The 20,230-nt window shown below is 41.3% G+C and overlaps 2 protein-coding genes across 2 annotated transcripts; both read left to right on the plus strand.

The window, feature by feature from the left end:
* The first annotated feature begins 1,913 nt into the window (after positions 1 to 1,913).
* On the plus strand, positions 1,914 to 10,001 carry mturn (maturin, neural progenitor differentiation regulator homolog (Xenopus)). The gene is made up of 3 exons (XM_031740113.2): positions 1,914 to 2,726; positions 7,044 to 7,166; positions 8,559 to 10,001. The coding sequence occupies exons 1-3, from the start codon at positions 2,568 to 2,570 to the stop codon at positions 8,664 to 8,666; spliced, it is 390 nt and encodes a 129-aa protein (XP_031595973.1). The 5' UTR covers positions 1,914 to 2,567; the 3' UTR covers positions 8,667 to 10,001.
* An 811-nt stretch (positions 10,002 to 10,812) lies between these two features.
* On the plus strand, positions 10,813 to 19,110 carry LOC116320518 (E3 ubiquitin-protein ligase znrf2). Its single transcript, XM_031740134.2, has 4 exons — positions 10,813 to 11,557; positions 12,997 to 13,092; positions 15,819 to 15,924; positions 18,114 to 19,110. Exons 1-4 carry the CDS (start codon positions 11,251 to 11,253, stop codon positions 18,169 to 18,171), a joined length of 567 nt encoding a protein of 188 aa, XP_031595994.1. The 5' UTR covers positions 10,813 to 11,250; the 3' UTR covers positions 18,172 to 19,110.
* Positions 19,111 to 20,230: the final 1,120 nt, after the last annotated feature.

Raw genomic sequence — 20,230 nt, forward strand, 5'->3', positions numbered from 1 at the left:
TGGAGACCTGATATGTAAATGTGCCTGTCTCTAAAGCGCAACATATGTTGTTTACATTTGCTATAAGCTATGAATAAAATAGACCTAACAGTCAACACAAAAAAGACTTTGAGATACCATGTAGATATATATACCTCTCTCTATATATTTATATATATGGTGTATGTTTTAATTCACAAAAAAATGTCATTTCACACAATTCAGTGAACTTAGAGGATAGAAACAAAGTATCGATCCAATACTAGCGTTGTTATTGATACTGTTAATATTTGGATTGATCTGCTCACCTTTGCCCATGAAATAAAATGTGTTTAACATCCCCGGCTTGTCATAACACAACTGATCTACAAAGACCAGGCACTGAACAAATGATACAGAGTACAAAGTACAGTATTTGAATTGATAGTTAGATTAGACACCCTCTCCACAGCCTACTGGTTGGGTAGAGGAGCAGCAGTGGCAGAAGGCTCTCCTCACCATGCTGCAGTCCAGGAGGACCTTTATCCCCATTGCACCCTTTAACAACCTTTGACCCCTATGCAGCCCTCAAATCATTTTCTCTCACTCATGCACGCTTCCAGTACTGCCATAGTCTTTTATCCTGTGTTATCTTTAAATATTTTTATCCCATTTTTAATATAATTTAATTATTTTATTAATTGATTGATGGTTATGACTGGAGGAATACTTATTTTTAAAATGATCTGCTGGATATTTGAATTTGAATAAACAATCTATATCAAGTAGAGTCAGTGTAGGAAAGTTACATTCCCACTGATCTGCAGTAATTCAGTGGTGTTATAGCTATTCATTTATTATTATTCATTATTCTTTCAAACCACACCCTGCAGATACATCCCCATACTGTAATATTATTTTATCACTGAATATGTAGATTTTTTGTATTTATTTACCATTACTGACTGAATCAGATTAGCATGCTGCTACAGGTGAGATTTCAAGGAAGCCATGTGCTGATAATATTCGGTCATGTCAGTTTTAAAACAAACATAAATTGTTTTTTTTTTTTTTTGTCGCAATCTACCAAATTTCCCCAATATTATTCTTTTATCTCAAACAGACTTCCTCTTAGACCCGTTTCAACTTGACAGAGCCCAGCATGGGAGGTACAACAGTTACTGGTTTCACGGGTTTCGCTCGCCCCCTGGTGGTGAGAACTCCGTGGAGCAGGCAGGGTCAGACTGGGGGTGGGGGCAATAATGGAAGCGGGCTGGATTCATGTAAACACTGTAGACACACTGTTTATGCAGAAGAGTGGTTCCCAGTACTGTGTGGGCTACATGCCACTGCAGTTTTCAAGGGTCATCAGTAAACAAAGAAGAAAATGGAACAGTTCTTGTTATGTAAATATTTTACACTTATTTAGGCTGCCAGTAAAGCTGATATAGTGCTTATTTCAGCTTATTATTATAGCAACATCAGTGCTTACCATGTAAGATATGGTGACTTCAAAAAGCATATTTATTTTGTGGCTCTTTTTGAGTTTGACTCACACATACAGTTCCCTTTGGCTATGACAGATCTTGTGAAATGAACAAATGTGATAATTATGGCTTAATCATTTTTTAATGCAAAAATGAGTCAGCATTGAGTCTGTATCAGGCGAGCTATTTTCATTATTTCCTGAGAACCGAGAAAAAAAAAAAGCATTTTTCAGTTTAACTTGTGATTTCCTGCCTCTTTGGAGCTAAAAGAGGCCACCTAAACACACTATTGAGCATCAGTATCAGGACCTGTTACGGTAGCTCAAATAAGTCAAAAGATATAGACCCAAAAACAAATGTCCATTACAGAGGACATAAATGAATAGGCTGGGTCTCGGGAGGACATACCATATCATGGTGGGACATAAATGTAACAATTGACCCCGTTTGAAGATGACGGGCGCTCACATGCTTTCGGTCACATCAGGTGGCCTTTAGAAGAAATGTCGAAAATTGGAAGTCTGTTTGGGTGGAAATGTGTGTGTGTCTGTGTTTTTATTGCTTGCACACTAGAAACCAGTAACTATGTCATGGCAGCAATGGGCCATTAATATATGATGACCTCACACTCTTTCCATATGGAACTATGACAGGACTTGCAGGCTGTCGCATGATGTCAGCTCTGTGGGTGATGAGAGCAGGTTAAACGCTTCGCTGGCGTTGTTATCGTCCTGAGCCAGCAGTGAGAAAGTTGGGGTTAGGCTTATAGCGTCTCCGTTATGGACGGCTGCCCGGCTCCACTCGTCGTCATCGCGTTTTCTCCAGCGTCCTCCTGCGTATGCATGCATGCGACCGAAGGGCTGATTTCATAACGTGAGGAGGAAGAGAGGAATGGGGCTCTGAGCACGGATGAGCGCCAGACCCCGCTAGGCTGTGTGCGCCACCAGCGTTATCTTTATTCCCGGGCCATGCAGAAGGCGCACTGAGGGAGATGCGGTATAGTGGAGGCTGCTGATGCTGCGGGCAAATCAGCTGTTAGGCCTATTTTGCGTCTTGAGCATCATCGCCGCGACGGCCAAAGAGACAGAGACACCAGGGACACCGCAGAGCGGATAACGGAGGATGGAGTTCAAGCATCTGGTGGAGGCGGCGGAGAAGTGGTGCTCCGGTAACCCCTTCGACCTCATCTTCGCCGAGGAGGACGACGAGAGGCGGCTGGACTTTTACGCAGAGCCCGGCGTCTCTTTCTACGTGCTGTGTCCCGGCGGCACCGACAGCTTTGTAAGTGCTCCATCTCCTGCAGGGCCTCGTTTCTGCGCGCTCTCTCCTAGGTGTGTCGAGGTTCGGCTGAAGGTGCGCGTTCGGCCCCGGGTTTTCTAGCTGATGGATGTGGGAGAGGAGAGGAGGGGATGATGTCATTTCAGTTTGGGTGCACCCCACCCACCCCTCCACCACCCGCCCTCCTTTCCCCTCAAAGTGTATATGTTGCTTATTTCTCCAGCATATAATCAACTCTGCTACGGGCACAAAACAGGCAAGCCTTTTGACTTTCAGAATAAAAGCCGTCGCCATCATGTGGATTTTGCGACACCAAACAGTTCATTTTTATTTCTAAATTGAAATTGATTTAGAAATAAAAATAAAAGCTTCTTATTTCGGGCTTTTATGTTTCCCCCTATTTGAAGTCAATTTTATTACTTGAAAAACTTTAAAGGCCAGTGATTGTTTTCACAAATGCAAAAAATATTTTACATTTTTGTCATCATGCCTTTATTTTGAAAGAGTTATTGCTGCTGGGTTTCAGGTTAAGCCTACTCTTATTAGAAATGTTTGTCTAGACACGGCAACGTTTACCAGCTGACGTTTTATTTCTAACACTTGATTTACTTTGGCCAAATGTGCCTCCTTAGAAGATAATCCAAACAGCTGTGACTGTGATGAAACACTGATTCCTGATGTTTTCTCTGAAAATGTCCTAAATAAAAGGAGCGTGGTTAAAGAACCACCCATCCTCCACCCCTGGCTGCAATTTCATCTGGCCTTAAAGCGCTAAAAGTGCTGCTTATAGATGAAAAACTATAGTCTTAATTTTTAATGGCCTCGCTCACATGCCTCGCAGTGGTTTGATCCGCTGCCTTCCTGTTCCTTCTCTTCTTTACTTTTCAAAAGTGAACGTGAAAATAAGACAATGAGTGAGAAATTTTTAGCTCAGTTTCTTTGCAGTTGAATCTTGTGCTTCGAAGCAACTGCCATTTTTTGATGGGGTCGTGACTCATTTGGCCCCCGTGCCACCCCATTTTTAAAAATCCTGGGTACGCCCCTGCTAAACAAGAGAATCTGCCTTAAAAACAGCATGCACTAGCTGCTCAATAGAAACTAGATGGGCTCATTAAAAGCCCCAAACCTTCAACCACACTACACTGCAGCTATGCTGTGAGCTCAGTGTCTTTGTAGCTCCAGCGCTGCTGTGATCAGCCACATGCTGTCTTGAAGCATAGCTGTATCATATATCAGTGTGCTGCAGTGGTGGCGTTATGAGTCCTAAAGCCCCAGAGGCCAGGCCCGCCCTCCTCGCTCCTCCTGCTCAGTGACAGGGGCCAACAGGGCGGGGAGCAGATGGTGATGACCCAGGAGCCAGGGCGTCTGCTCGGTCAATAACACATTATGTCACACAGTCCCCGTCTGCGTTGTGTGTTTGCAGGCATCGTCTGGACTGTCCTGCAGACAGGAGAGCAGCATTAGAGCCGGGGTTTTCCATAGCTGTGCGTGAAGAAACTGTGACGTTTATAGCTGCTGCACAATTAATTACCCGGTCTCTCTCACACACACAGACACACATAAGGCGCAGGTGCTTAAATGCATCATGTGACTCGATGTCTGTTAGCACCAACTTCCTTTTTTCTCTCTGTTTCTCTCTCAACTCACAGTTTTCTACAGCTTTTCAATCTGGTGCTCGCCAACTGCTGCAGGCCTGCTACTCTCTCTCTCTGTTTTTAACACACACACACAGCACACACACACTAACAGTTCTCCGTCTCCTATGCACATTTAAATAAGCTTGAATAACTCTCTGTCTTTCTGCAGGACTCTTGAGATCTAGTTACTCTCCCCACGATCAATACTGCTATCAGCAGGACGTCTCATGCTGTTTTTCTCTCATTCTCTCTCTCTCACACACACACACACACATGCAGGGCATCATCTTGTCACCTAGCTGCACCATAACAATAACCATAACGATAATTTGTTTCCTTCCCTGTAATTTCCCTCTGGATATGATACAGTAGTGTTTGTTTTTAGCAATCCACATCACCCGGTGTGGCGTTCAGCTGCTGAAAAACAAGAAGAATTGAACGTTCCACGTGACTCCGAAGACGCCTCTCTGCTTATCAGAGCTGTAGCTGCCGCGCAATCAATTACAGAGTCACGCACACAGCTGTGCTTGGTAGGTGGGGTCAGCTGTTTCAGTGGAGACGCTGGCTGACGTGAGAGGCCGTCCATCGGGGTCGAAGTGGAGCCGCATTCCCAGAAAAGTCGGAGCTGAAGAGCCTGTTGCCGGCGCAGTTTGTAACAGCGTGTTTACATTTTCAAGCCTCCCCCCTCCTGGGCTGTTTTATACCATTCCACATGAATCGCTCTCTCTCTTGACTCTTGCATTTCTTATCTTATTTTCACTGAATCATCAGCAGTGATGACATTAAGATAGTTTTTGATGAGATTTTAAGGGACTAATCAACGGATGACGCAGTATAATGAAGCAAGAGTACTCAAGGGATTTCAGTTTTCAACTGAGATTAAATTTCATTGTCTTTTTCCCCAGGATGTTAGGATAACAATGATCACTGTATCATTGTATCAAATGCTACAATAACCAACCAACAAAGCCTCACAGCTACATGTAAAACAACGTCTTCTGTTTGTTTTACATCTGCTCCTTTTTTGCCATGTCATTCTGCACATTTGATTTGGTTTAGCTGACGACATTGCCTAATAAATAACTTCACACAATGGCCTTTAGACTCTAATTAAACTATAAACTATAATAATAAGCCAAATAGAGCAGCTCCAATGGGCTTTGCTAGTCATCAGTATTTGTCTAACAATTCCTGTAAAGGCTTTGAGGTGGCCGACAATATGTACTCATGAGGAAGCTGATTTTAATCAGCGTGGAACTCGTACATCTGATGTATCAGATGTACACGGTGATAATTCACCGTGCTTTTGTGCTGACCATAAACACACTCACTTCCATTTCCATTGAGGTGTGCCTGAACCGTCAACCCATGCTGTAAACTGATCCCAACTCGAAACTGCACCTGTGGTTTGTGCGTTTTGTCCTAAGATACAGACAATGTAAGGCAGTTATTGTCCTTATTGTCTAAACAGCATGTATCTAATTCACAGAGATGGGAATTGTTTAGTAGTCTGAGCTCAAGAATTCTGTACAAAAGCCTCAAGCCGACTCTCATCTGATTACATTTTGCTTTTTAGGAACCAAAAAACAAAAAAAAGGAACCAGACTTTCTTTAAAAAAATGTTTTAATTAGTGCTGTCAGCGTCAATCTCGTTAAAATTACATTAACCCTATAACCGCATTAACGCGGCAAATCTCAGCTAGTAAGTTAGCACAGATCACCCCGTGTGTGGGGCTGCACGGTGTCAACGCGTTAGCGCGGTTAGCTCGTTAATGTGTTAGCGCCGTGCAGCCCCACGCTAACGGAGATTTGCCGCGTTAATGCGGTTATGGCGTTAACGTCATTTTAAGGAGATTAACGCTGACAGCACTAGTTTTAATGTGATCTTGAGTAGTAGTTCTCCAGGATTTCTTTGGACATCGGCTGCTTTTTCACTCACTTTCATCTCTTGTTTCATTTTCGGAGGAATGTTTTTAACACTGACCTGTGAATCAAGCACTGAGCATCAAAAACTGGACCTAACTCAAAAGACAAACCAGTGTCACGCCTACACATAACAAAACACTTAGCAAAGAACCAATTTTAAATGGCATCTTTAGGCAGTTTGTTGCTAGTAGCCTGGACGAGATCACGAGAGCGGCACAACAGTGAGCGTCTGCGGCCATCTGTGAAACACGGTGGAGGCTCTGTAATGATGTGGTGGGATCTTGTCAAAACTGACGGAATTGTGAACACAAAAAAGCACAGTAAGATTTTGATTTAACATAAAATTCCATCTGAACTGTATCTGAAGCATGGCACTGATCCCAAACACACTGACCATGCAGTAAAACACAAAATCGGTCATGATCTAAAGTCTGAACCTCAACATTACTGTAGCAGTGTGAGGAAGTAAAAATCCCCCAAAAAGCAAAAGAAACACTGAGGATTAAAACAACAGACTGTGTATCAACAGACAAGATCATGACAACATGTCTTTGTCAGATTTAGTTGCATTGCTCTGGTTTTTTTTTTCCTGTGCTACATCTGCTGTGACTTAGTTTTGCTCACTTATCCATTAATTAAGATGTGTACAGCCCACATGAGGCTACACCAGTGGAGGAAGTGTGACACTGTTACATCATGTGCTGTGTTTAAAGTGCATGGACAGAAATTGAAAGATTTTCCTGATCTGTGTGTGCAGCATGTGTGGAGTGAGAGCGAGGACTGCCTTCCCTTCCTCCAGCTGGCCCAGGACTACATCTCCTCCTGCGGGAAGAAGACTCTGCTGGAGGTGCTGGAGAAAGTCTTCACATCCTTCAGGCCTGTAAGTAGACAGAAGCAGGGATGTTCCCGGGGTCGCGTTTCACTTTTTGTTTTTGTACCCAACACGCTGCATCAGCCACGGCTCTGTTTGCTGCATCTTTTGTAGTCCTGAAAAATTCTGTTCTCTCTCAAAAACATCACAACACATACTCTTAGAAATCAGACATTTCACTGTTGGCTTGTTCATCATTTAAGGATTTTGTGCATTTGTGCAATGTTCTTGTCTCTCAGGAATAAGAGAAATGATCTTTATTTCCCAAAATGTAAATCTGAAGCAGTTTTTTGGTAAATAATAAATTTAAAAGGTGTAACAAGCAGTAATCAGTTTTTAAAAATCAGAAATAGGTTTTACTGCTTGGAGGTTATCATCACAAAAACAACAATCCATTTATCTATTTACTTAAGTATTGCAAGTTGCACTACTCTTAGCAACAGCGCTTCTTTGCCGTCATAAACGTGAAACAATAATTTTGTGTAAAATGCATCTGAAATATATCAAATCAAAGATTTACTCAAAAAAATAATCATGAAAGAAAATACATTTGGTTTAAACTGAGTGTATATCAATCAGGTCAATTTCATTTGAACAGCTGTCGCTAACTTTAACGGTTTACACGGTACTTACACAGTAAAAACATCTGTAAAGATACAGTACACTGTACAGTATTCATTTTTTATGGACATTTTCATGAATTTTATTCCACACATTCAATTCAACATTTACCATTTATGGAAGCCTGCATTAAAAAAACAGATAATGTACTAGCAGAAAATTACCAGGACATTTTCTGCCTTTTTTTTAACAGTGTACGTAAAAAAACTGCATGAAAATGTTTAATTTTATAATATTTTAATCAATGTTAATAAATAAATATGCAAACCTGAAACTGGTGAGGCTTGGAGACACGTTTAGATGATAGTAAGTTACACAAGAGAAGAAGGCGTCTTGTATCAAGTCAAAACTGGAGAAAAAATCAAAGAAACGAAAAATGTTTAGTTTCCAAAAAAAAGCTTTACATAATGTTTACTTATTTTGAGGTAGAGTTGGGCTGTTCCTGCTGTTTCCAGTCTTTATACTAAACTGAGCTCACTGCCTTCTGGCTGTAACTGCACAGACGTGATAGGGGTATCATATTATATAACGCTCTCACTGCAAGGTGTGTTTTTCAGCAGTGAATCAAGGAATAACTGAGCAGAATTGGGAGGATTGTTTATTTAGTGGAAGAGAGAGAAACTAGACGGCTGACATAAAGGCTCTTTCTGAAGGACACTGAGTTTGTTTGCTTTGTGAAACTATCTTCATGTTAATTAGCAAAAAAGAGAGAGAGACAACGTAAACACACTTCATGGTCTAACACTGCATTCTCTCTCTCTTCCTCCCTGTCTCTGTTAGCTGCTGGGTCTCCCAGACATAGAGGACGACAGTTTTGAGCATTACCACGCTGACATGGAGGGGGAACCCGGGCCCGACCACCAGCAGATGGGGGTCAGCCAGCAGTGATAATGCCCAAGGAGAAGCCCGGGCCTCAACACATTAAGCCCAATCACTTAATGACACACATTCGTACATATTTAAAGTGAACTTGCTTTAAAAAAAACAAACAAAACAAACAAAAAAAATTGCACCGCCATGTTCTTGAATGTCTCAGTGGCTTTGCTTCCCAAAGAGTGCACGCTGCGGCACTTTTTTTCAGCCCCCTCCCCTTCGCCTCTCAAAATAAAATGAACACACTTACACAACAATTTGGAGGCTGCGTGAGCAGTAGCCATGTACAATGCAAGTATCTTAATCATTCACCATCTGGTTAGTTAAAGTTCCACAGCACAGCAATATTACATCAGCCTCAGCTGGCTTTCTTATGCAGGAATACAGTCAGATGTTACCGCAATACCCACTCCCCCCCACCACCACCAACCCGCTCTCAAACGGGGAGATGAATGTTGCAGATAGCCTGCTTTCTTTACCTGACACACGAAGGGGTGAAAACTAACGGTTTGTGGCAACGTGAGGCAATCGGCGCTCTAGCAAAGTTCATTTTCCACCTCATGGAGGGAAAGAGGGAGGGAACTGAATAACGGCTCTCAGACCCTTCCCTGTTTTAAACACATGCTTAGAGAAGTCATATAGGAAACCGTTTTAAAGACATTTTACAGTCGCTCCTCGCGTGGAAATCAAAGTGTGCAGCTTAACAGTAGCATGGAACCTTTTCCCCCCCACCCCCAAGGTGTGTTTGTGTTAATGTTTCCAAATGCAGCACACCTCAAAAGACTTTCAAGTCACTTTATGAGGATGTTTTAATCATGTAATTATGGTATGACCATCACAGCTATGACCCATGCTGCAGCTTGATAAGCCCTTACCCAGACTGGGTGTCCCAGACTGCCCCCTTCCAAGTTCTTGTATCCAGTAGTCTTCCTGGTTGTTGGTGGTTCACACTTTGCCCTCTTTTCTCGGCAGCATCTGAGGAGATACCTTCTTTAAAGCTTGTACATCATCATAAATGTAATAAGGGCACACACCCAGACCCCTGAGTGGTATCACAGGGAAGGGGGGACATATTTGTTTTTAGCCACCCTCAGCTTAGCCTTGTTACTTTCTAACCTCAGTATTGTAGTGTCACACCTGATGCACTGCAACGCTTCAGGCCACCCACACCCACCCACAGCTGCCTTCAACCACTAGATCTACATGCAAGACTCTTTCAGACCTTTTACCCATTTACTTTTTTTGGCTTGTACAGTTTTGTCTTCTTTGTTGCCTGGGCGTTCCTCATTCAGTGTATCTTTTGTTTGTCCTCATGTGTGTGAAACTGGTCAATAAACAGTGTGAACAGAGTGTCCCGAGAGCTGTTTTTTCTTTAATCTCAAACGCCATGAGTTAATGAAAGACAAAGCTCCAAATATGGAGGGCATTTCATATCAGAGTGGACTGGTGACCTGCTGCTGTGCCAAAGGCCTGCTGGTGTTACTGGGGTTGACGTCACGCAGCCACTCAGGGCCGAGTTAAGCTTCGGACTGAAAAAGGAATCGCTGACAGGAAGTAGTGGTTTAGTATTCAAATTAAAAGCACAAAATTCATTGCAAATGTGCATTTTTCTCTGTCTCGTCCCCACATGCACATTTATAGGATACATTTGAGTATTTGTAACAGTTATAGAGGCAGCTTTGTGTATTTTGCTCGTTTAGGTTTTACATAGGAGGAAAATATGATGAGTTTACCCACAAAAACTGCTCAACAGTGAATGAAATTGTTTAAAATCTAACATCAGCTGGACAAACTATGACAGTAAAATGCTAATTTTCAAAATAATACTTCTAGAAATGAAATTTCCAGCAAAAATACACGCAGCAATGAAAAAAAGTACTTGCAATCCTGGTAAGTCCTCTTTGACAGCAGGTCAGTTGTGTGCCATGCTTTGCAGCAGCAAAGTCACTGAACTTCATGTAATAAATTAGGCTGCTGCAAAGCGTGGCACACAGCTTGTGTAATACTTTCATAGAGTAAACAATAAAAGGAATCGCCATCTGTCAAATTGAACAATTGGATGCTTTTACTTTGAAAGAAAATGTACTGTATCCGGTGGAGTTGATTACGACTGACAGCGCTGGCTTACCGGAAGAGGAGGGCAATCCCTGCTTATATTTTTCTTTCCAGACGCCACAGTTGATCACAAAAACAAACTTGAAACCAGACGGGCTGTGGGGTCAACACTTGTGCGTGTGTTCTCGGCTAAAGCGGAGAAACACAAACCGTGTTACTAAAGAGATTTTCTCTCTTTTTTTTAAAAAAAAATACTTCTGTTGTTGTAACAAAGGGGAAGGACTTTGAAACGAAGAAGAAGAAAAAAAGAACCTTTGGAAAGGAAGTTTTGCGTCAGTGAGTGCGCACTTTACGCACAGTGCGCACAGTGAAACTTTGACATGTTGAATAACCTCGGCTGTATCGCTGCACACTTGTTTGGCTGCATTTCCTTTGTTGTTTTCGACTCTTCGGGGCTTGCTGTGATCATGTGTCGTGGCTAAAAAAAACTTCTTTTAGAAAGAAAAACGCACTGACAAACAAAACCCCTAAAACCTGCGGCAGTATGGGGTCCAAGCAGAGCAGCCCTGTGTTTGACAGCAGAACTCGAGCTTATTCCAGCTCCGATCTTCCATCTGGAAATTCCAGCAGAGGAGAAAGGTTTGCGGGGTTCAGGTACACAAATGGACCCGATGGCCCAAGAATCCGGTTCACGAGTGGAGGGCCAACAAATTCTGGGCTCAACATACCGGCCGGCGGCAACCAGAGCCTCGACGGCACAGATGGTGACGATGAGGGCCAGCTGCCCCCAGAGGGACACAGGCTGCTTATAGGGTCCCTGCCGGCCGAACTGTCCTCGCGCCTGCTCGGGGGTAAGGCGCAAATTCATAAAAGTACACCTGGAGAGCCCAGGCCCATTATTGCTCAGTGCACACTTAGATTTTTAATGCACTGATTTCCTCTTTGTACTCGAGGTGCACTTCCGCAGTGTCAGTAAAGCTTTAATATCATTTTATGCATTTTATGCATTTAATGCATTTCGCCTTCTCTGATATTACTACTCATTATTCTAACGATTCTAATTAACATTTAAAATCCTGCAGCACATAACTGCCCACACTGCATATCCGAGCAACTTCATTATGACTTACATTTCTATTTAATGTAAGGTACCCTATCATTATTTCTCAGTTTCATCTCCAAAGTTGTATGCGTAATTTTGGTGTCAGAGTTACTTAGTATTTTTCCATGTGACATGCGATACCTGGCATATGGCTAAGGCTGTCTGATGACTGAGCCCTTTGTTTTGCACTTCTGCACTTTTATTCTAGCCACAGGTGGCTCTGCTGCACCACGCTTTCTTTCTTTCTTTTTTTTTCCTTTTTTGGGGACTCTTTCTTCTTCTACTGCTTCTTTGTTTTGCAAAACCAGCCTGTTTTGTCACTCTGGCTATGAGAGGGAAGAGTAGTGCACTATGTAGGTCAGCAGATAAGAGCTTCCTGCTGGTTACACATTGCCTGACAGAAACACACCACTCGCGCACATGCACAACAAACTTCCTGAATCCGCAGGTCTTGCTGTTTCTCAACTGAAGGGGTGTCTCACCGGGCCAACCTGCAACAAAAGCCTGAGTCAAACTAACATAACACGACACTCAGACAGCCTTTAAACGCCAGTGTCGCTGGGAGCTCAAACGCTGCTTAAGCGCAGGTTGAATTGAATTTTCTAGGTTTTTTGTTAGAGGCCTAAAAAGTTGTGACATGATCTCCATATCCAGCTGTGTTCCTGCCCTCTTCTCTTCCTTTTTCCTTACCGGCATATAATTCCCCCGATGAGGAAATGTAATCATTAATCGCACCATCAATAATCTTCGCTCAAGAGAACCACATGACTGGGACTCTGCAGGCCTGAGACTTTATCTCAGGTCTTGAGGTGAGCTTATCTAACATCCAGCGGTTCTTGGCCTATTAATCTTTGTACAGCTGTGCAGATACAGGGGGTCAGAAGGAACCAAAAGATCAGCCAATCGCATGTTTTATAGATGCTTCTGCAGTAAACATCACATCTGCGTTTAAGTGTGCGCTTGCAGTAAGTTTGCAGCACTGCAGTGACATCTGCAAACTGTGTGAGGTAAGCAGATTGTTAGTTTATGGGAGAACCGAGTTCATGCAGGCAAAAGGTCCCGTAGGTCACAAGATTAATTACAAGCCAACAGTCCCACGTCCTGCCATGTGTACAGTAATAGGTTATGATCGGTGCACTGCCACATCAGGGTCCCTTAATGTTTTCTCTTTGTGTTTTTCCCCTCCAGGCTTCCACTGTCCCGTTTGCTCCAAGTTCATGGCGTCGGATGAAATCGAGAAGCACCTGCTCATGTGTTTCAGCAAGACGCGCCTCACCTACAACAGTAAGACTGAGGGGGAGATTCTGAAAGCCTTTGGGACTGTTATTTTATTGATTTAGTTTGTTGCCCACTGCTAATTATTAAATGAAACTGCACAGTGACAAAGCAAGAACATTTAAATTGTGTCCTTAAGTAATGTAGCAATTCTACATTGTAATAAAATGCTCTAGTGGTTTAAGGTCTCAACCTGCTGCACTGATGTACAGCTGTTCTAAAGGTTACTATAACGGCCCTGGCTTCAGTGGTTACAGCTAACTGATATTTAAAGCTCAACTACTGATATGCATGTGATAATGGATACCAACTCTCTTTTCATCTCCACAGTCTTTGACTTTAGATAATCTTCCAAAAAGAGAAAAGACTTTGACTGATAATAATGGGGTGACCTCACAGCTAGCAGGTTCCTGGTTCGAACCCTGGGTTTCCTCTGGGTTCTCCGACTTTCTCCCACAGTTTATTAGTGATTCTCAATTGTTCAGATAAAGTGTATGGAATACAACACTGTATGAATGTATGGTTATATGTAACTTAGAGTCTAAAATGCTTTGAATGGTCAGTAAGACTAGAGAAGCACTATATAAATGTGAGTGCATTACAGATTTATTTCCATTTTTCCCCATTTTCTGCAATACTGAACTTAATGTGAGATTTTATTAGCCTGATAATTGTGAAATGCAAATCTAATTTTATGACGGCCCTAGCTAGTTACAGGTGCAAACGAGCTGCCATCAGAGCGTAGCGGGGTTTTTGTTTTTTTTTAAGATTATTTTTTGGGCCCTTTTTAGCCTTTATTGGGTAGAGACGGTGGAAACTATATAGCGTATGGTCGCCTGATCGCCCACTGAGCTAAACCTGCGCCCCCTAACCTTTTTAAAATAAATCTTTTTATGCTTTGAAAATATAAGCGCTAGAGCCTGACTGATATAGGACTGTCAGACCAATGCCGATATTTGCTGATTTAAAATCCTGATAAATAGGCACACAAAAAGATGTCCATAATATTTGTTATGTTTCTTTTGAGTCCTTACGAAGACGATCTGACAATGCATTTTAAAAATAATCTTGTTTTATTTTTACAACAAGTCGCCAATTACTTGTTTGCCCTTGCCGAACACCTCTTGGATGATAGTCCCGTTTCAAGTATTAGTGCCCCCTGGTGGGCAACCAATGCCATGCCAACATTCGTAACATGGTTGAATGGTGTTTCTCCCACGTTGTCTTTAGTTTTTTTTTCAGTTTCATTTCGCGACAATTAATAAATGCTGAGATAATCCTAATGATAGATCGACAAATAGCTAGAATCAAAATATCAGTTGTCCTCGAATAAATGTCAAAATATTTTTCTTTTTTAGCAATTTAATCATCATGTGCTCTCTAAGCTTTATCTTGTTCGTCCTTAATTTTCTTCATTTTTAATTCTGATATTTGAAACCACTAAAATATAATTATTGTAATGGTCATTACTGTGTAAGTAGCAATTTATTGTTGCAAAAAGCTGTTATGTACTGGTGTTTAGCTTGAATTAGTGTATTTATTTTATCCTCACAACTTTTCTGAGTAGAATATTAATGTCTAAATTATGATAAATAATTATGTAGAATATCCAGTGTACACACACCGTAGTAAAATCTTAATCTCTAAATTATAACATAAAATGATATAATTTGTAAAATAATTCAGAGCTTACTCATAAAATAGAATCCTCAGAAAATCCGTGATATATAATTATACATGTGTTATATGTAACTTTATGTTACGAGTTCATACATCGACACCAGTGCACCTGCAATAAAGTGCTAAACTTGAAACATCAAAGCAAAAGCGGCCGTACAGCTACACGTCTACTCATCTGCATGGAGATTTTGTTTGTGTGTGCACATGCATAGTGCAAATATGCACAGCAACACCTGTGTAATGTACACACAGGAACGGCAAACACATCTTTTCTGTCAAAAACAATCATAAACAAAGAGTTTGGCAGAGCACACCCTTCCTGCTAGAGACTCCCAGGCTTGTTCCATTTAAATAAACAAAAGTACCTAACACTAGGTTCTTCTTCACCGTTAACTCTTCCCACACACACACACACACACACACACACACACACACACACACACACACACACACACACACACACACATTGGCCATGGTGGAGTTTATTAATAGAAAAGCTGTAAAAAGTATGAAAATTCAGATAGAAGTTCAGAATCTGCGCGCTGTCAAATGGGCTGGACTGAAGACTTTGCTGGGCCAGTTATGGCCCCCAGGCCTCGTGTTTGATCCCCCTGCTGTACACTGTTTATTAACTTAGCACAGACATTCAGATGTCTTTATTTTTTCAAAGTGTATTTGACTGCAAACTTGACATACAGGCAATACTCTCTCCTTAGCCTCAGGCATGGGCACAAGAGGGTGTTACAGTTAATTATGTAGGCTGTTACGCAACGCAATAATCATCATCCATCTCAGCTTAATCTGAGGCTCGGTTTTTCTCCACCATTATTAAACTACACCTTCACATTTTCATACAGAGGAACTGGAGAACAAAAAGTGAAATTGCATTCAGCCCAGTCAGCAGCACATTTCCGCACAGATGATAGCAGGTATTCTGGTATCAAAGGTTAAACAGATGTTTGTGTGGGATTCGGTGAAGTGATTATTCGATACAAGGTTTGGTGTGCGAGGCAGCTTTTTGCTCATTTGGTCTGTGTTTGTATTGTCTTTCTCAGAGGACATCCTGTCCAGAGACTCTGGGGAATGTGCCATCTGTTTAGACGAGCTGGAGCAAGGAGACACCATTGCCAGACTGCCTTGCCTCTGCATCTACCATAAAGGGTAACTAATGTGCACAAACACACGCAGATAAACAGAATCAGCTGGGAATACTTTGACTAATGCACAAAGTTAATTTAAAACCTGTAGTACGTATATGCACAACATAAATAAACATTCCAATTAATGCTCAAAGGGCCATTTGTTGTTGTTGTTAGATGGGAAGATAATAAAGCACTCCTGTTTAAACCTATAGACCACATTAATGTAAAGCCAGCTTACAAAAACATACAGAAAGCTGTTTAAAAACAGGTTGTGAAACTTTACTGCATCCTGTAAAATACTGTGGTTTCCATCAGTGTCTGAGAAAATGGGGCATGTTTTACCTTGTGATATACAAGTTCCTAGATGACTATGTCGAGTCCCTCGGTTTCAAAGTCAGACCTGCCTCTCGTGCATGGCATGCATTTTCAAAAAACTAAGACATAAGTAGTTGCGTCATAGTGGCTAGCAGCCAGTCTAGCAATTTCACCCTACTTCTAATCTTTAAGCTAAGATAGTGCAATCTTAATTTTTCTTTTACTAGCTTTCACCATTATCCGGCCTATTTGATTATCTGTGCAAAGCACCGACAAGTTTGAACCTGTCAGATTAAGAAGAAAAGACCTGTAAATGGAAAGCATCGTTAGCCTTCTTGCAGAAATAAAATAAAATGATGAAGCTATTACTAGCAGCTAAGTTTAACAAAGTCTGAAAACAAGAGAAAGCAGCTAGTCTGGTGATATGTAAAGTGCGTTCCTGCACCTATAGTTTGTTCGATCTGATCCAAATCAGTTAAGTTTGGAAACTTAACTTTTAACTTTTCAGCAAACTCTGAACTAAAATACGTCACAACAAAAAGGTCTGGAGCAAGAAAAGTAAATACTGGAAGAAGGTGCTGTGTTCTGGTCTTGTGGATAACATGAAGAATTTACATTAATTTTACAGCTAGTTGCTAGCCCAAAACCCCCGTTTGTGCATTTTGGACATTTATGGTACCCTGCAGCATCCCAGAATGCAAAGCCTACCTGGCTACAAGAAAGCATTTAGCTCAAACTTGCAGCATACACCTTGTAGTTTGCTGGGATTATATTCACACCATAAACGAACCGCTCTGGAGTTTGTTTGGAGCTGGACCTCCAACAGGTCTCAGTGCGGTTGTTTTGGTGTGCTTGCTGTGTGTTCTTTTGTTAGGTTGGACTAGAACCAGGCTAGCTGTTTTTCACTTTTTGAACAAAATTATGCTAACTTGCCACCAACTGTAGCAGAATATCCCTCACCAATCAGTCTGCTTTGGTGGTATTATAAGCATTTAATGCATTAAAGCATTCAAAAAGCAGATGTTACAAGGAAACACTATACAATTGTTTTCACTATTTCATATTTGACATTTCCTAACAACAGGCTCTTTTCTTTTTAATCTGCATTTTAGCGCTTTTCTTATATGGACACCTATCATCAGCTGTAGAGTTATGCATGTCCCACAGTTAGCATGTAAAGGCTATAATATGTACAGAGATCCTGCTGTTCCCTTTGTTGGTGCAGGTGCTCAGATCTGGGCTCAAACATGTACAGAAGGTCGTGAGAAAGCCCCATTCCCAATCAGGAATGGGAATGTAGTTAGTAGTGTTACAGTTTTGTTTAGGAACCTTTTAAGCCAGCGAGAGGAATAAACAGCGCTAACTGCGAGTGGGTGCTGTCCCCTCCGCAGACTTTCAGAAGTTGACCAATTGGGAAGAATTTTAGTGAAGTGGGGCCTGAAGGAAGCCTGGGGATAGCATGAGCTGTTCCATGCAGAGGCTGGACTAAGGGGCCGCATAACAATCTGAGATAAAGTCAAGTGTTTCGACTGGGAGCAATGCCAAGATACACTAGAGGAGTCCCAGAATAAAAATGTGGAGTTGAAACAAGCATAATATTTACATAAGAGCAAGAATTAAAGCTTTTCCATATAGATCTTAAAAAACCAATAAAAATCAGTGAGAGGAACAAAACGATACACAAGCACATTGGCATAAGTGAATAAGTTCTTCATAATTGTTGTGATAATATTTTATTTTCCATTTTTAACTTAAAAAATATACAAATTAAAATATAAATAAAAATATTTTGTTTTGTTTTTTTTACTTCGAACTGGTTCCATTTGTTGTGTTCACAAACACTAAATATGTTTCCAGCTCCGTTTGAATCAAGCCTCCTTGTTACTGTTGCAGGTGTATAGACGCGTGGTTTGAGGTGAATCGCTCCTGCCCAGAACATCCCAGCGACTAGGAGCTGCAAATGTCCGCTACCACAGTACATCACTGGGATCGACTGTGTGCCCTGACCTCATCCCAACACTGTATTTTCCAGTCACGCATCAGCGCTCCTCAGGGATTATAAGACATTATTGCGTGCAGTTTTCACATTGCCTCATGGACTTTGGATATGCCTCTTTAGGTGAAGTGAAATGTTCAAGGAGCTGCACCGGTGGAGTCATTTCAAAATATGTGACATCCCTCGTGTCACCTACTGGCCTAAAGAAGGTTCATGCAACCTGGAATATGAGCCGGGCTGTTTTTTCTTGAGCTGGGCGTGGTTTTTATAGGAGAGGACTTCTAAGACTGACATCTCTCTTCAGGAGGGACTGAGGCCAACAGACTGTGGAGAGAGACGATGAGAAGGCTGATGTTGTGCAATATGAAAAGCAGCCACAGGGAATGGGGAGGGAAAAAAATGTCTTTATCAGCTTTAAGGGATGATTGCAGTGTTGACGTAACGAAGCAGATCTCAATGTTATTGCAAAATGGTAAATGGCCTGTATGTATTAAAATAGGCTGTCGATATTGTTTGGTAAACAATCATGTGTCATAGACCAAGCAGTCTCGGCCATTACCACTCGGCCATTTAGAACCACATTACTGTGATTGCGTAGTTTAGTTGTGGGTTTTTTTTGTTGTTTTTTTTTAAAAGTTGGGTTGTAACATATCTAATGGTGATTCATTCTGTCTCTCTCTCTCTAAAGAGTGCCATAATATGCTGCTATGTGATAGACTGGAAAGTTTTTCTATAACCTTTGAACCTTTTTGGTCAATGTTCTTTCTGTTTGTACTGTGATGAGTTGCACAACAATAAATGTTTTGTCTTTGTGTCCTTTTCCTGCATGAGAACTGTTAATGTACATTTATGTGTCTTTACACTCGCCCTCCAATTAAAAATTCAGTAAAAGTGTGAAGTTTGCATTCTTTCCAACCAACAGCTGTACTTGCTTACAATCACGCAACGGTATTACATAACATCTGCAGTTTATCCTGGAAACATTATTTTGTTGTTTTAATTGCCAAGAAAAATTAAAATCTTAATGGCACCATTACTTTTGACAGTAAGTACTAAAACTACCAGCTACAAAAATGCAGGGATGATGTGTAATACCGGTTTAGAAGTGGGTGAGCAGAGGCATGAAGAGCCAGGAGTTATTTGTTTGTCTGAGGACTTGCAATCTTTTCATTGGTTACAGAGTGTTTGGTAATGAAATGTATGCGTGCCAGAGAAGGTATTTTCATATGAGGGAAAATGTCCTCTGGCAAAGCACAAGTTAAAATATGACAATACGTCTTGATGATAGTAGTTTACTACCACCAAGATTAGACAGCTTTAAAACAAACTTCTAGGAATCCTGAAAGTCTCCTTACATAAGTCCAAAAAACAAAAATCAACATACTACTGTATGCATGTATACCTACATATATATATATATATATATATATATTTTATAACAGTACATTAAACAGTAACCAAATGTAATGTTACTATAATAAAAAGATAAAATCTAATAAAATGTTATCAACTATGAGACATGAACACCTTTTCACAGCCCATGTGTAAAATGAAAGGACCAAAATAGATCCCAAAGGTTGACTCTGTTCGTCTGGACGTAGAGTTTTCAGTGGGAGAAACATTTCATCACTCTTCATTCTCAGCTCAGCTCCTCTATCAACTCTCTACTCATGGCCAATGATCAGTGGTCTTTGATCAGTAGTTGTTGATCAATGGTCATGAGAATTTGCATATTAATGATCAAGGAACTGACCTCCCACCCATTGTCCCTTCAGTGGTGCTAGTTTCAGTCATTATGCAAATGTACTGTTTATAAGATTGGGGAATCCCGCAGTCAGCTGAGACTGAAGTCACTTGGATGAGTGACGAAATGTTTCTTTCACTGAAAACGCTACATCCAGATACACAGAATCAGCCTTTGGGATTTACTTACCCGGATGATTGAGCATGCATCAAGATATTAAGATAAGACCAAAATAGATGGCACCAAGTTTCAGCAATTAGCCCACAGTAC

The sequence above is a fragment of the Oreochromis aureus genome, linkage group 22 (assembly GCF_013358895.1).
Source record: "Oreochromis aureus strain Israel breed Guangdong linkage group 22, ZZ_aureus, whole genome shotgun sequence".
In the NCBI taxonomy this organism is placed as follows: domain Eukaryota; kingdom Metazoa; phylum Chordata; class Actinopteri; order Cichliformes; family Cichlidae; genus Oreochromis; species Oreochromis aureus.